Source organism: Tupaia chinensis, unplaced genomic scaffold (assembly GCF_000334495.1).
Source record: "Tupaia chinensis unplaced genomic scaffold, TupChi_1.0 Scaffold000688_1, whole genome shotgun sequence".
Taxonomy (NCBI): Eukaryota; Metazoa; Chordata; class Mammalia; order Scandentia; family Tupaiidae; genus Tupaia; species Tupaia belangeri.
Window position 1 is genome coordinate 3,093,124 of NW_006160211.1, and position 16,219 is coordinate 3,109,342.

The window sequence follows — 16,219 nt, forward strand, 5'->3', positions numbered from 1 at the left end:
GTGGGGGGGCTTGTGGAGCTTCTCAGTATACTTAAAAGCCATTCTTTCCTCACTGGTTGTTAATAGGGAAAAACTGATTCCTCACTGATTCCACAAAGTTTAAATAGAAACTTAGTCCCCTGGCCATTGCAACTAAAAGAGTTAAAATACCACAATAGTTAGTTGCTTTTCAGTCTCAGATGAGAAAAGAATGTTATTCTTTAGCTATAAATAGTCTCATTTTGTCTTTTTTAAAGGGCTTGCCCGTTGCTTTAGACAAACATATTCTTGGTTTTGATACAGGAGGTAAGTGATTTTGTTTTAATTCATACTATTTTGAAAGACCTGGTGAATACTTGGGGGTAAATGAGCAAATGGTCTTAAGTACCAGAATTTATGTATTAATACTCTATTCCCTTATAAAACAGATGCAGTTCTTAATGAAGCTGCTCAGATTCTGCGATTATTGCATATAGAAGAGCTGAGAGAGCTACAGACAAAAATTAATGAAGCCATAGTAGCTGTTCAGGCAATTATTGCTGATCCAAAGACAGACCACAGACTGGGGAAAGTCGGAAGATGAATACTGGGATTTCGGCTTCTTACCTACTTAGTACAGTTTGGAACCATGTCCGCTTCCAGCATGTGTGTGGAAATCAAATGTCATATTTTTGAGGGAGAAATCCCCCTAAATTGACTAGGTTCAGAGATCTACCACCATTTCTTTTTCTTTAATAAAGTTTGGGAAAGTGGATTTTTTTTTCACTGTGTATTACCCATTTGTATAATTAACCTGCTTCCTCCTTTGTGGTTAAGATGCATTGCCAACCCCTAGTTTTGTCATAGAGGCACTGTAGATCCTTAAGTCATAGGAAAACTTAAAGTTTTATTTTATTGGAATAAACTAGAAAATATGAGAACTATTACATCTTTGGTATTTATAAATGTAGTGGGTACTTTTGTAGAGTTACTTACAGAATCAGAAGATACAAATTAAGTCATTCTAGCACCTTTTAATATAAATAGAAATACATTGATGCAGAGGTAAAAACTTTTGTTGGGAAATCAGTTCTGCATAACCTTCTCTAACTACATCAAGATTTATGATCTTTATACTAGATCACGTGTGCTTTTCATTTCTTGACCAGAATGAATCCATAGCAAGAATTAGATTTAAACTCTAATTGGTTCTTAATTGAATAAATTTCACCTTTTAAATATGCCTATAAAAAGTTGCTTTAATAAGCAACAGTTAAAAGTTCTCTTACCTATTTTTGACTTGCAGTAACAATCTATGTTCTTAAAAATACAGTAGTAAGAATTGAGGTAAAACTTTTCACAAAATATAGTCTTTTTGCACAAAAAATGTTCATCTTATATGTCCAGGATCTTCTAATCGCCAATTCCTCTTTCACTTTCTTTGCCTTTGCTTGCAGTAAATGTTCTTTAGGGTCAAGGTACTGATTATAAACTCCAAGTCCTTCACATTGCCAGATTTACTTTCTTCCTATAAGAATTGGGGCAGAGAGGGGGTCCATGAGTGAGTATTTTGTAACCAGTTTTCAACAACAGCTAGACAGGCTTGAGGTAGTAAAAACTGGCCTCCCCCATGTGTTGGCCCTTAACTTTTCCAGCTCACGGTGGCTCTCACTGGTGTCAGGAAGAGTGGTGGGGGTAAGCCAGGTCAAGGGTAATCAGGTACCATATATGTTCCTTTTCTACCCTTCTAACCCAAAGGAATATCCTGAAGCAAGTTCCCCTACCTGTTGGGCAGTAGGGATAGACCGCAGTAATTCCGTAGAGGTGAGATCGCTGCTCTGGAATATACTCGTCGATAAATTGACCACTTTCCTTATTTACTGATATAACGCCATCCCTGGTAACAGAAAGGAAGAGTCAGTTTGTGGGAGTCAGCCACTAGATAAAATGGTGTGAGATTAATAGATAGGGGGCCAGACAGTAGAACAGTGGTAAATGTGCTCTTTGAGGTTGACTCACAGGAGGAAATTCTAGGTTCAAGTTTAGAGACCTCCTTGAGTACACTGGGCACTTGCATGCCCACAATCGAAGGCTGGGGGTAGATATCCTATTAGGGATGCCATTTCTCTCATGGGGGGACGGGGAGGGGGGGTAGAATCCGTTTCAATAGAAAAAAATCAACCTTCAAAAATACACTTTAAGATTAACCAAATGAATTTTTATTCATATTTGCAAGATGACTATCAGTGGTTCTCAAGGTGGTCTCTAGGCTAGCGTAACCTGGCACTGATACAAATGCATATTCTTTGGCCGTCAAACCTACTGAGCCAGAGATTCTGGAATGGGACCTAGTGATATGTGTTAGCAAGTCCTCAGGGTGATGCTGATACTACTGAAGTTTGAGGCCCTTTGGTTTAAGTCGACTGTTCTCAACCCTAGCTGTGAAGTAGAACTGTAGGAGGGTCTATTAAAATACTGACTCCTGTGCCTGGAGCCAGACCACTAAATCAGAATTGTAAGGGATGGGGTGAGGGGCTTAGATTGGTTTTTCTGTCTGTTCTTTAATGTACTCTAGTTCCTTCTTTGAGAACTAGTCTAGATAGTATTTTTCAATGTTTCATGAAGACAGCTAGTCTGTCCATGTTGTCATTAAAAAAACAAAAAGCTATATCTAATACAGCTGATAGGTATCACTTCAGGGTAGTCTTTTATTCTCTGAAGAATAGATTTAGATTAATATGTACTTTTTTTTTTTAGAATATTTTATTTAACTTTATTTTAATTTGATCAGAGAGAGAGTGAGCAGGAGAGAGAGAGATGGAAAATGAGAGAGTAAGCCGCCAGGCCTGGGACTCAAACCAAGGTCAGCCATGTGGGAGTCCAGCACCCTTAACCACACCCCATGCTGGCCCCAGTGTACTTTTTAAATGGCTTATTACTAAATAGTTTTGTTACTTTTTAGCTACATGTGCGGAGCTGTCATTCATTTTCTGGGTGAAGTAAAAGCAAGATTTCTAAAGCAGTAACACTTGAATGGTATTATTGACTAATGAGATAATGGAACAAAAACCTTAGCAGAAGGCTTAACTACAAAAGTCATTTACTGACTTTTTTTTTTTTTTTTTGAGAGGTTTTTGCTATAGGGTGTGGTACGCTCGCCAGACAGAGACAAAGAGACAGAAAGCGAGAAATCAACCCCTGGGGGGATGGCCACGATGCAATCCCTTCTCCGCCATTCTCCTCTCGGGATCTTGGGCACGCACGTACATGCGCCCAGTGTGAGTTTTAAGCCACCGGGTCCAGGACTCAAACTGCAGTCCACTACATGGGAGTCCAGCGACATAGCCATTATGCTAACTGCTGGTCCCACTTACTGACTTTTGGAAAAAAAAAAAAAAAGCAGTGTGTCCTGCAGAACAGTTTGCCTTTTTAGGCTTGTCCAAAGTGTGTTGGGCTCACCTCCTCCAGTCCGTGTGGTAGAAGTGGTCTGCATAGCTAACAATGCTAAAGGGGTAGTTGAGGTTATTCTGAATGACACGCCGACCAGTTCCGTTAGGTAGTGTACACTCCAGTTTTTTGGTTCCTTGCAAAACATCAAATGGGGAAAATGAAATCCTTTCATGCTGTGTATGACAAAAAGCTGCTTTGCGAAAAATGATAGTGGCAGATGGATTCCTTCTCAAAGGAAACACAGGCTAGAACAGGAAATACGGTGTTTTACTCCCATTGCAGTCAGATGTATAAATTAGCAACCGTGAAATGGCCTGTTCTCCAGTTTAAGAGCATTCTAGTTCTTAATGAAAACTCAAACTTTTTAATTCTTCCCTTGAAAGAAAGGGTTACATTTACTGAAATCTGGCTAAGTTTCTACCAAAGTAGGGCACCAGAGATACCTATTTTTATAATAAATAATTTCAAGTCTTAGCTTATGAAATTAGTAATAGAACATTTTATTGTTAAAAGAATATTTTATTTTCTAAATAGAAAAAAAAAAGTGGTAACATGGCTCAGTTTTCAATGTAAACAAAGTGGTCTTGAAAATTTTGCAGCAGCTGAAAAAGTCAAGAATTTCCAAGTTTCACCTTTCTCATGGAGCCCTGATTTAAATTGCAAATACTTTTTAGAAATATAACAGTTGCTTTCTTTTTTTAATTAATTAATTTATTTAGAGAGATTTTTGCTATAGAGCATGTGCGCTCACTAGAGACAAAAAGCAAGAAATACAACACATACACACACCCCTGCGGGTGGGGGTGGCCATGCCACAATCCCTTCTTGTCCATTGTCTCGAGGTCATGGTTGCCAAGTGTGTGTTAAGTTGCCAGGTATGGTACTCAACTACAGTCAACCACATGGGAGTCCAGCCACGTAACCATTACTCCATTTGCTGGTCCTGTAACAGTTTTCAACAACTGGGCTATAAAAGCAACCCATCTGTATTAACGGATCTTTTTATTAGATTATAAAATCGAGAAGTCTTTCGTATCCTTTAGTACAAAGCCAGGCAGCATCTTCCCAATTGTGCTAGTGGTGAAAAGCACGCAAGTGGATGACCCTGGTGTTAGCCCCTGAAAGGAAGCCAACCTGCCACATCATTTTTCAAAGAATATCCTCAGCATAACATACTGTTAAAGTAATGGATGTTTCTAAGTAAGTAAAAATACTGGCCAATAATAACAACTTCCATTTATCTAAGTTTTTCAATTCAACAGTGGCTAATGCTTTTTTAAATCAAAAAAGTATGCTAAGTGTTCACATTGAGTACATACTTACTAATTCATCCTCTCCCACCCCCTAAATCAGAAAGCTCAGTATGAGGCATTACAAAATGTTGTTTAAACATTTACAGACAGACCAAAGAAATAAGATTATGTACTGTACTGTTATAAATTTATTTAAACCAAAAGTTCTAAGTGATGGCCTTTGGCTCTGTAGTAAAATCTCACGGTGCTCACACCCACGAAGTGAGGGACTGTGCATGCATTTGCCTTCTATCGATAGTGTTACCTGCGTCCGCCCAGCAGAGCAATTTGGAGAAGGAGTCAAAGGTTAAACCATTGGGTAATCCAATGTCTTTATTGACCAAAATTCTTCTGTTTTCTCCATCTAAAGAAGATGTTTCAATTTTAGGAGCTTCTCTGTTCCAGTCAGTCCAGTACAAGTTGCTGTAGATAAATTGAAAATCACAATTATAAAAGAATAGCATGCACTAGTGGTAGGCAATATCTAAGATGGGCCCCGCTAATGCTCATCTGGTATTTACAACTTCAAGCAGTCCCGTTGAGTTTGGTCTACATTTGGTGTCTTATAGGATATTACTTCCAGGGTTAGGTTTCAAAAAACTGTGGCCCCTGTCCTGGTGTCCTCTCTTGCTCCCTATGAGGGATGCTAGATGCCCTGTTGCAATCCAAGGAAATGACAGGTCTGCAGCCAGTAGGCAGCAAGGTCGTGGAGCCTGCCAACAGCCCACATGACAATGCTTTGAAGCCGATCTTCGCTCTCGGAACCTGGAGGTCATTGCAACTTGGCTAGCACCTTCAGAGCCTCATGAGAGACTGCCAGAGGCAGTCCATTAAGTCACACCCTGACTCCTGACTTGCAGAAACTAAAATGGTAAACATGGGCCATCGTAAGCACTGAAGTTTTGGGCGGTTTGTTACACAGCGATAGGTAATACACAACAATATTCCATGTTTTACTTCATCACAAGGTTACCTGATGATTCTAGCAATGAGGAAGACAACATTATCATCTGGGTCTCAATTCAAAGCCCCTTACTGATGAGGTACGTGCACAAGTGCCCAAGATCCAACTGTCTGGAAGAGAGACCTTGGCATGAACAGGCCCTGTGAGGATGCCAATCTCTCGCTTATTCACTCTCGTGTACACACACTGTATTATGCTCTGACACACCCCTGACTCGACTGCCCAGCAACCCTAATTTGATGACATCTCGAATTGGATCTTAGGCCTAGAATCCAGAGAAACACAGAAATGGTTTAGGGGAAAATCTCTATTGTCCTGCAGCTGACACCAGAGATGGATACACCAGCAAGGCACTTTGCCTTTCCGATGCCTTGTTAAATGTAAAATATTCATTTAACAGATGATCCCTAGAAAGTAACATGACCTTGTTCACTGGAAATAGGTTATGTGTAATGATACAGATTTATAGTTAGAGCAGAAGAGGAAGGCACTTTCTATAAAATGCCATTAATAAAAGCTGTACGAAGCTTTGAATGAATTTAACTTCAATGAGAGAAGAGGGGGAAGAGATGATACGTTTCTCTTATAAACTTCATCCCTTATGCTCAACACAGATGAAACAAGGAAAGTGAGAAGTAAAAACCAAGAAGTGGTTTCACTTGGTGCTGAGCTAGAAGGGGGGGGGTGGGGGCCATCGGGGACATGCACATACCTGCTTTATCACTTACAACCTCTCTCCTATCCCAGAATGATTTTAAATAACTGAAACTATTAAGTCCAGAACAAGATCACAGAGACACATACTTGGAGTAAATTACTGGTATATTGCTTAAGGAAGAAAGCTGAAAGGGTAAAATCTACAGAGAAGTTAAAAATACCTAGGAAAACTTTACATGACTATCCTACTAAGCAGGTGAGAGAAATTTAGTTACATGTGTTATATTCAAGGTACTTGTTTTTTATTAAAAAATTATTTTTGTGGTTCTTTGATACCTATTACTTATTGCCTTGATAAACACTTTTACTTTCATTTTTAAACTTGGGACTACGGTCTGGATTTCAGCTTATAGGAGTGTCTTTTCCTCCAACCTGTGGAGCACATGGCCCCAGATTACCACTGCTCTCGGGCTGGTAGCCACCCCAGGTTCAGATCATGCACCAAGAAGGAGTAATGGACCTCCCAAGTGTCAGAAAGCCAAGCTTGTCAAAAGAGAGGCTTCAAGAGGGTTACTAATTCTTACAGCTAAGTCAGCTATATAGACAAAGATTAACCTTCCCCAATGTGTAGAATCCAGAGTTCAGAACTGCCTTTGAGGTTTCACACTGAGTATTTCAGAGTCAAAAACATTTTGCTGAAAATAAAAGCTGATGGTTTTCTTTACTGATTTGAAGGCCTTTTCTAGAATTTTGTTTGGTAGAAGGTCCACTTAAATATGGTCAGTTGGTCAATCAGCCTCTATCTCTCTGAAGTAAAATTTAAACAAAATCTTTGCTAATTCTAAGTGTTGAAACATTGACCAAGTCCTATATGACCCAGTTGATGACCTTAACAATGATCACAGATGGGAAATTCTTATCTTGACTTTGCTAAAATGTCCAGTGTCTGAGCTTTGGTTACTCCCACCATGTACTAGAAGCAAGCTCTACCGTGGCTTTAATACCGTGGTATCTAAATGTGCGGCTGAAGGAGCCCACATCACTTCCAGGGTTCTCTCAGGTCTCGCCTGATCCTCTGATCAAAAGCAGCCCCCGCCCCCCCCAGTCCCTCTGAACTCTTTCGGATGTCTACACACCACATCACAGTCTGATGTCTTTCTTTTAGGTTCCTTCTCATGCTCCTCCTAATAAAATGGAAGTTCCATGGAGGAACAGACCTTGTCTTTGTCTAGAATCGTGCCTGACACCTAGTTCTGAATAAACAAAGTGGTGCATCTTTGCTTTTATTTTCTTGTTCTCCCACACTGTATGTAAAATCCAAGGGCTTTGAATCAGGGTCATGGGTAACAGGAGAGAATTAGGAAAGCCCAGCTGACCCTTGGATTGGATCCACAGCGATGGCGCGGGGATTCACCAGCTCCGTGTGGAAGAGGACCTTGCGCTCAGAGCCATCCAGCTTAGCTCTCTCGATCTTATCCAGGCCGCTGTCCGTCCAGTACATTGTTCTGCGGAAGTGGTCAATGGCAAGTCCTTCGGGGCTTATCAGACCTGGGAATAAAGCAAAAGCAGGACTGGAGCTTTGCAGAGTATGGAAGGCGAACCTACAGCACAGAAATCTGCTATGTTTGAACACCTTAAAAAAAAAAGACCAAAGAGTCTCTAAGTTTCCAGAATCAGTCTAATGGAAGAACAGATCCTCGTGTGAATTATTCTACCATATCTCTAGCTTTTGCTAGACTAACAGACCTGTCAGCTTGGCAGCCGGCACCCACAGTGCTGGGACCACTCTGAATTCTTCTGAGAGCCCTCATTGGAGAGGCGTTCACAGTTTAGTATCACTTTTTCATTCCTAATGTGTAAGCATGTCTGTTTACAGTGGGACCAGCCTTGTACAGTTCAATAAAGTGACTTGCATAGAACTTAACCCCTACCCTGCCACAGTGGATAAAGAGAGAGGGGAGACTTGACATAAAGTAGGGAGGTGACTTAGAACCAGATGAAACGCAGAGTCTGCTGGTTGGAGCTGCTGACCTGAGTTCACGATCGTCTCGGGCTCTGCTCCGGGTTCCAGACTGACACGGCTGATCGTCCGCCCAGCAACATCTGTCCAGTACACCATTCTCTCCCGGCAGTCGTAATCGATTCCCACAACAATGGAGCCCTTCGCGAACCGAATCATAAAATAGGGAGAATTAGGATTCCTTGACTTTCCCCCCGAGTTCACACTCAGCTGCCTCGCTCAAGGCTACAGAGCAGCCCTGCCCAGTGGGGTAGAGCAGTTAGATGGGGCCATGGAGGCCTCCTCCTTGGGGGCAAAGTCAGCCAAGGTCACTTACTTAGGACACCCAGTCTCTCTACATCTTGGTTTCCTCATCTGCAAAAGGAAGCTAAGAGCAGTGCCAGGGTACTTAACATGGCTACTATCAAAATGAACAGCATAAACAGCTCTCAAATGTCCTAACCGATACTCAGTACACAGTATGCCCTCAGTAAGTGCTATGGCTGCTGGTGGGAAAAACAAAGTGATTTCATAATAAAAAAAAAAAAAAAAAAAAAAAATTAGTCTTTACAGTGATTAGAGAACATATTTTTGGCAAAATAAGTCTTCGGTTTTTCCTGAGCAAAAACGGAATCCTTTCAAATGTTACCAGCTCTTTTTTTTTTTTTTTTTTTGAGAGGTTTTCACTATAGGGCGCGTGCGCTCGCCAGACTGACAGAGAGAGACAGAGAGATGGAAAGTGAGAAATCTCCCCCCAGGGGGGATGGTCACGCCGCAATCCCTTCTCCTCCATTCTCCTCTCGAGATCTTGGGCACGCACGCACACGCGTCCGGTGTGAGGTTTAAGTCACCGGATCTGGGACTCGAACCACGGTTGACTACGTGGGAGTCCAGCGACATGGCCATTATGCTAACTGCTGGTCCCACCAACACTTTTTGAAAGAAGCTAAGATTTGGCAATACATGCCCACAAAATCTACCTTCCTCTCCCTTAAGACTGTACCTCCTCCCCTACCTGAGGTACTGTCATCCTTACTCCCACCCCAATTCTCAGTGCACTGCAAGTGTTTGGTTGAACTCCATATAAAAGTGAGTCTGTAATCTGATGGGTTAAGGAACCGGAGAGGGATGGTCAACCCAACTTCTGGCTAGCAAGGTCTTCCTTATTGCTAAATAAATGGCAAGTCTTTTTTAAAGTGCTGAGTCTGTGATATTCCTGTCCACAACTCGGTGCAGTGCTTGCCTCATTCAGTTCCCAGCCTATAATGGACTCCTGCTCTAAGCAGACCAGCAGATGTGCTAAGTCAGCATGCCGGGGCCATCTGGCTGCCCCAGAGATAACACCAGTTCCCGCCTTGCCTAACAAAGTCTCCTGGGGCTTGGCCTGACTTATACCTCTGGGAGAGTGGTCAGCACAAGGAAGATAGTATGAAGCAGGATTTGGCTCCTGCAGAACAGCCAGCAGTTTGAATGGGGGGATCTAAGGTCAACTAGTATTTTACTTGAAAATTAAAATGAAAAAATCATGTCCTAGACAGACATATCCACGTGTGCTTCCATTAACCCAGGGAATCGTGGGTTTATGAATGACTTCAGAGTTGCTTGAAGAAGAAGTTGCAGTTTATGTCGGTTTCCCTAAGAGTGCTTATAACCCATGTCCCAGTTCCCTTTCAGTGCCACCACCACTATGACCGCCACCCTGCCCCCGGCAGGAGCATGTTCCCAAATGCAACCCACCATCTGACTTGGCTAGAATGAAAGAAGGTTAGCTAGAGGTGCTGGCAACTTCTCAGTTTCTGCCTGCTCTAGAGAAATAAGAAACATGCTGCAGTTTACTTGGAGAGGGGTGGGGGACCCCAATTTTAAATAAGTAGGAAAAAACTCATCTTTTTCTGAACACTGGCCCCTGTGCTTTTTCAGAAACAAGGAGTTACTTCACTAACAGAAGTAAACGTGAGCTGAATATGGTACTATCCTTTCTCACGGAGGAGCAAAAGCCTGGAGTGTGAAATCTAGAAATGGAATCGGAACATTTTCCATTTAAGTATCAGTGCCTTTCTGGGGGTCCCTCTTCTCCCCATTTAACAGAAGAAATCTCTCTCCAAAGTGGGGTTCCTTGGCAACAGGGAAGCCACTGGCTCCAGACGCAGCAGTATCCCCCTGGGAAAGCTGCATTCTACTCCCCTCCCAGCATCACTTGCTCCCAAAAAACCCATCTGTGAGTTGGAGGAGTTAGGGAAGAGTGGGGGAAAGTCACAGAATCAAGATGGGAGGACAAGGGGGGGCTGTCAACAGTGTAGAAATCAATGGATTTCCACTGGGGTTCTCAGATGGTCATCTCTGTGGAAATGTGACACGGAGAACCCTGGGGACTTGGGCTAAGGTTCTGTCAACTTTGCCTTGGACCACCATACAGCCTCCGTATCCTGACAACTCTGCAATTCCCTTTCCTCCTATCTGATAGCTCATAAACCAACTAGTCAGTTGTGCAGGCATGACTCCCACTTCTGTAGTGGTGGGGTCAGGCCCAGGAAGGTGACTGCAGCCCAGAAACCTCTTGGGCTTCCTGTTCCATAGCAGGACCTGCGACCATGTGCATCACACCAGGCCTCCTGAAAGCTGGCACAGCCCGCACCCCACCCGAGAAATCCACTTCCATTACATGCAATGACAGCAGGGTCTTGGCCGCGTCCTTCTGGAGCCTGGTGCCATTGAGGGGCAAGTGGCCGATCTGTTGGCCCTGGGCATAGAGTAGGAAGGTGCCCACAGATGGAGGGGTCACATCAGGTCGGGGCGTGGGCCGGACCGTGGGTGGTGCAACCGTGGGAATACCTGTGGGGGAACAAGGGTGGGTGGGGAGATGGAAAGAAAAGTTACTTTCCCGCATAGTAGATAGACCCTCCCAAATTATCTTCAGTTCACTCTAGGCAGGCATGCTCCAGATGTTCTTCAAAAGGAATCCTAAAGTTTAGGGTTTTTCCCCCAAGGATCTATCATGTAAATCACTGCCGATTCCTAGGGAAGATGACAGTAGAACATTTCCCCCAGAACAAAGCAGAACAATTTTTTGTTTTGTTGTTTTTGTTTTTTTAGGGAGAAAAGAGCCAGTTTTGTGTCAGCTTCTCTTTGGGACTCCAGAGTGATTTGTGTTCTCTTTCACCCTGGGCTGGGGGCAATTAATACATGTAACTGAGTTCCAGATGTTCTGGTTATAGAAACTGCTAATGATGAAACCAAACATTCAATCCAAACTGGGATCTCTGGTGGCCCAGATTCTAAGTCAACACAGCATACTAGTGATTTCTTTCAGTAGACCTGGGGTCCTCCTATTTCCCTTCACCCACAGTTCACGGCATCCCTACAGAGAATCCTCAGGTGCAGCCAAGGGGCATGGGGGTTGGCCCAGTGCTTACACGCAGGGGGCGTGCCTGGCTGGGAACGCGTGCCCTGCACCTCTCTGCCGTCTCTGTCCACACACCAGCAGAAGTCGCTCTTCCCATGGCACTGCAAGGGGATGAAGTGGCCCAGCTCATCACACTGGGGCACGTACTGGTCGTCCCGTGGCGTGCCACCGTAGTGCTCCAGCAGGCTTTCCTTCCAGCGCTCACAGACGGTGCGGGGCCTATGGGTGGACTCTGAACAGATGGGAGGAAAAGGAAAAGCCTTTGATCGTGAGCCAAGGACAGAATGCAGCCTGCAGCTGGAGGTCCCCACACCTGGCCTTCCAACTCCTACTGTCCAGCAATGAGACTCAGGCCAGCCCCTGGACAGTAGGCCTGGGGAGCAATTGTGTTCTAAGGCCTTTTCTGTGGACATCAGGAAAAGAGGTCATCCTGATGCTGCTGTGTCTCGGCCCAGGAGATCTGTCATCGGGTCCTTAGCCTGGCAAGGGGACGTTCTTGCTTAGGACAGAAAAGGCCCCTCAGGACCACTCCACCTGCACTCACAATACCTCTGCTGACAAAGCCCATGTGCAGGACATTCTGGGGGCTCGGGGGCCCATGTGCTGACTAAAGCCAATTTACATTCTTTCCCACTTGTTTCCTGCTCCAGGACCTTTTGCCGAGAAGGACATCTTGATACTATCCAATGTAAGTCTTAGAAAGTTCACATCTGTCAAAAAACCTTGTCAGTTCTACCTTCAAAATACACTCAGAATACCTTTACTTCAAACCCCTGTCACCCTAGTCAGAGTCCCATCATCTCACACTGGGATCACTGCAACAGCCTTCTCACTGGCTTTTCTGCTTCTGCCCTTCTCCGTCCCACCTCTCGCCAACTAGTGTAAGCTCCGCCATGAGCCAGTATGGTCCACTTAGAATACAAAGCATTTCATGTTACTTCTTTGCTCAAAACCCTCCAGTGACTTCAAAGAACGAAGTTGGAAATGTTATGGTTGGGCTCCAGCACCCATGGTTCCTCTAAGCAAGCATGAGGAACACGCTCTTCAGAGCTCAAATCTAACTAGGTCAACTGCAAGACTCGCCAGGTTTAAGAGAAGCTGATGCCCTTTAAGTTTGCCATGATAGCTCATGGCCCTTAGGAACCAAAGGTCTCAAGACCTCATGGAGAAGATCTGATTTCCTTACTCAATGTGGCCCAAGGAACCCAGAGAGGGTAATGTTACTTCCTCCAATACTCACCATCACCTCAACGTGGGAGTCCCTGGAGAAGTTCCCGACACTGCCTCCCCTCCTTACCTTCTGAACCTAGAAAAGCCATTCTCGTTCATGGGACCACCTAACAAGGCCCATTCTCTGTGTCTGGAATGCAGACCCACAGCACAGACCACTTCTGGAAAATCACTCATTCACAGGCGTCCCTCTCATTCCTTACTATTCAAAGCTGCGTCTCAAGCCAACCAACGATTTCTTTCTCTTTTGTTTCTGGCTGGCAGAGGTTTAAATATTTTGAAATCTTGGGTGCAAAACATTCTCACACCCCTCAAGCTGACTCTATTATGCAGTTGAGACCAGTCAAGAAAGGACAGCCAGGCCAAACCAGCACCAAGAGAGAAGTCTGGGCCAAGGGAAATTCTGCACCAAAAAAAGTGTCCCTATTGTAGTCATTAACTTGGTCTCCTGGCTTCTCTTTGATTCATTGTCTTTCACACATGCTTGTCTTAATAAATTTAAGAGAATTCTGAATCATTCCCATAAGGCTTCTCCTAGCCATCAGAAATCTTCAAATCCCAGCCGGAGTTGGAACGAAGACTTTGAGAGGAGGAATGAGCCAAATGGGATTTCTTTGTACTGTTTTTTTGTTTGTTTGTTTGTTTGTTTGTTTTCAGACCTATAGAGTCATTTTCTAAAAATAGGGACAGAGAGAGAATAGCCGTGTCACTGCGGATCAAGCCATTATCAATCCTTACCTAAATGGACCTTTGAGCTACTAAACCCCTGCCCATAATTAAGATTATTGAAAGAATCCAAACAGTTGGTATTCTCTAGCTCTTCTTACTCTCAACACATTAAAAGCCAAGGCTGGTAGTTATGGAACCCTTTTCAGTAATCAAAGTATATCTCTGAATAGCAAGCGCACAGATACAGGAATCATTCTGACCAAAACAGTACCAAACCAAACCAATCCTAGGTTCTTCGACATAACATTCCTCTGTAAAGTCCAATCCATCTCCAAGCAACTCAGCAAGGAGCAGAAAATGACTTTGGCTGCCTGCTGTTGGCATCAGCTGTGAGCAACTGGAACCATGCCTTATTTGGCGGGAGTGCTCTGAAGATAACAGACATGTTCGTCATCAGCATCGCAGATCATATGGGCTATCCCAAACCAGATTCCTGTGCCTCCTCTGAAGGCATCTGCAGCTAGAATGATTCCCTGTCCACATGTGGGGCTAAGCTAGGGAGGGTTGGGTTCTCGGGTTAGAGAAAACTAGCTGAGTTGGGAACCAGCAGTTAGCGTAATGGCTGTCGCTGGACTCTCATGTAGTAGACTGCGGTTTGTGTCCCGGACCCGGTGGCTGAAAACTCACGCCGGGTGCATGTGCATGCGTGCCCAAGATCCCGAGAGGAGAATGGAGGAGAAGGGATTGCGGCGTGACCATCCCCCCTGGGGGGTGATTTCTCGCTTTCTGTCTCTATGTCTCTCTCTCTCTGGTGAGTGCACGCGCCCTATAGCAAAAAAAAACTCTCAAAAAACCAAACAAACAAAAAACTAGCTGGGTCCACCAACAAGAGTCATACTTACTTCTCCTATCAATATTAGGACAACCTTCACACTGTCTCCTGCCATTGAGGTGGCAGAGTTAAAGGAGATAGTTACAAAGGAAGTCAGTTTTCCTTCTGTGAAGAACACTGGTCTGGCCAATCCGCTAGCCCTCTAAGGTCTCTCTAGGCTGCTGCAGTGTGTGCTCAGCCTGATCGACTTACTCAGTCTCAACTTTCAGTCTTACACTCGACAAAGATCCTAGAGCTGGCGTCCAATGTGTAACAGAGATCACCTTGATCACATGCATCCGTCTATATGCGCAGGTCACTGTAACATGAATGTGCATCCCTGTGTGTCCACATCACACAAACGTCCCTAGGAAGAAAGGAGCTAAGGAAAGGTGGCCACTCCCCCGTGTCTGCATGGTCTGAGAGGGGTCCTATTTCTTATCATCATGCCATTCTCCTTCTTGAGTCTCAGGCCTAGGCTGGTAGAGCATTTCTTTCCTGGCTGGCTGACCTGGTGGTGGTCCACAGTGAGGCGGGTTGGAGCCAGGTGGGGTCCGAGTACCAGGGACTTCATGACCATCAGGGTTCACACACCAGCAGAAGCCGGTGCTTCCGTGGCACTGCAGTGGCAGGAAGTTGCCCTGCTCGTCGCACTGGGGGATGTGGTGCCGGGCCCCAGGGTAGGTGTGCTGAGCCTGGGCGTAGCGCTGCTGGTGCTCACAAGTTTTCAGTTCAGCTGCAGAGTCTTCTGGGCCCCAGGCAGAGAGAGACACAGAGGAGAATGAAAGGCATTGCAACTCACCTACTCTGACCAGCCGATCTTAAAGTCACCTGGGCTGAATTGGGGCTTTATTTTTTTCATAATTGGATGACAGCATGACATGGGAAAAATGGCAAGACACTAGGACTTCAGAGTGCTGGGTTCTTATTGTAGCTCTGCCACTATCTACCTAGTTTCCCCCTACTTCTCAGTTCACCCCGTAAGTCTCTAGTCTTAAAGTCACCTGGGCTGAATTGGGGCTTTATTTTTTTCATAATTGGATGACAGCATGACATGGGAAAAATGGCAAGACACTAGGACTGCAGAGTGCTGGGTTCTTATTGTAGCTCTGCCACCATCTACCTAGTTTCCCCCCCACTTCTCAGTTCACCCCGTAAGTCTCTAGCTGACTGTAAGTTTCAAGCAGTCACTCCCTCAGCCCTCAGGTGCCGATGGTGTCTGGGTAAATGAAGAGCAGCCATGGCATCTGTCTGAACATCCCAAGAGAGTTAGAAGAAAACAAATCAAACCCCATTCAAACTCTGAAATCTAGAGTTTAAATCTGGAAGTTCCAGATGAACGACAGTCACTAGGTGACACTGTGCTGGCCAAGCGCTATCTAGAGCCTGCAGTGGTCATCGTGGGGGCCTACTCCTGGCTCACTAGTGCGACCAGCTCCTGTTCAGTAAGCTCCCCTCAATTCTCCAACTAAGCTGTGTGTACCAAGGCGAAGCAGATCACTAAGGCAGTAAACTGGAGCTGATACTACGTAGGATGATGGGTGGGTCATGCTGTAGGCCTCCAAGGATGTTATGACCAACGAACTCTCAGTAGATTGGGCAGCAGGAGGCAACCGGGGAAAAGTCTCAGAGCCTGAAAGATCGAAGTCCTCAAATCAGGCTGAATCTAGAGTGGGCTGAGGGCCAGAGAAAAATGCCACTGGAGGACCTAGGAGATTTCGTGCCG

The 16,219-nt window shown here is 44.7% G+C and overlaps 2 protein-coding genes across 2 annotated transcripts in view; one reads left to right on the forward strand and one right to left on the reverse strand.

The window, feature by feature from the left end:
* RTRAF (RNA transcription, translation and transport factor) overlaps positions 1 to 733 on the forward strand; it is a 16,989-nt gene extending 16,256 nt beyond the window's left edge. Inside the window, exons 7-8 of the mRNA XM_006160539.3 lie at positions 237 to 285; positions 408 to 733. Of these exons, the coding sequence (XP_006160601.1) occupies positions 237 to 285; positions 408 to 562 (204 nt within the window). The 3' untranslated portion in view covers positions 563 to 733. The remainder of the gene's footprint in view (positions 1 to 236; positions 286 to 407) is intronic.
* A 112-nt stretch (positions 734 to 845) lies between these two features.
* The window catches only part of NID2 (nidogen 2), a 78,699-nt gene continuing 63,325 nt past the window's right edge, over positions 846 to 16,219 (reverse strand). The window contains exons 14-22 of the mRNA XM_006160581.3: positions 15,005 to 15,241; positions 11,734 to 11,955; positions 10,983 to 11,152; positions 8,353 to 8,482; positions 7,698 to 7,869; positions 4,966 to 5,123; positions 3,418 to 3,541; positions 1,743 to 1,855; positions 846 to 1,486 (exon numbers count right to left, since the gene is read on the reverse strand). Of these exons, the coding sequence (XP_006160643.1) occupies positions 1,476 to 1,486; positions 1,743 to 1,855; positions 3,418 to 3,541; positions 4,966 to 5,123; positions 7,698 to 7,869; positions 8,353 to 8,482; positions 10,983 to 11,152; positions 11,734 to 11,955; positions 15,005 to 15,241 (1,337 nt within the window). The 3' untranslated portion in view covers positions 846 to 1,475. The remainder of the gene's footprint in view (positions 1,487 to 1,742; positions 1,856 to 3,417; positions 3,542 to 4,965; positions 5,124 to 7,697; positions 7,870 to 8,352; positions 8,483 to 10,982; positions 11,153 to 11,733; positions 11,956 to 15,004; positions 15,242 to 16,219) is intronic.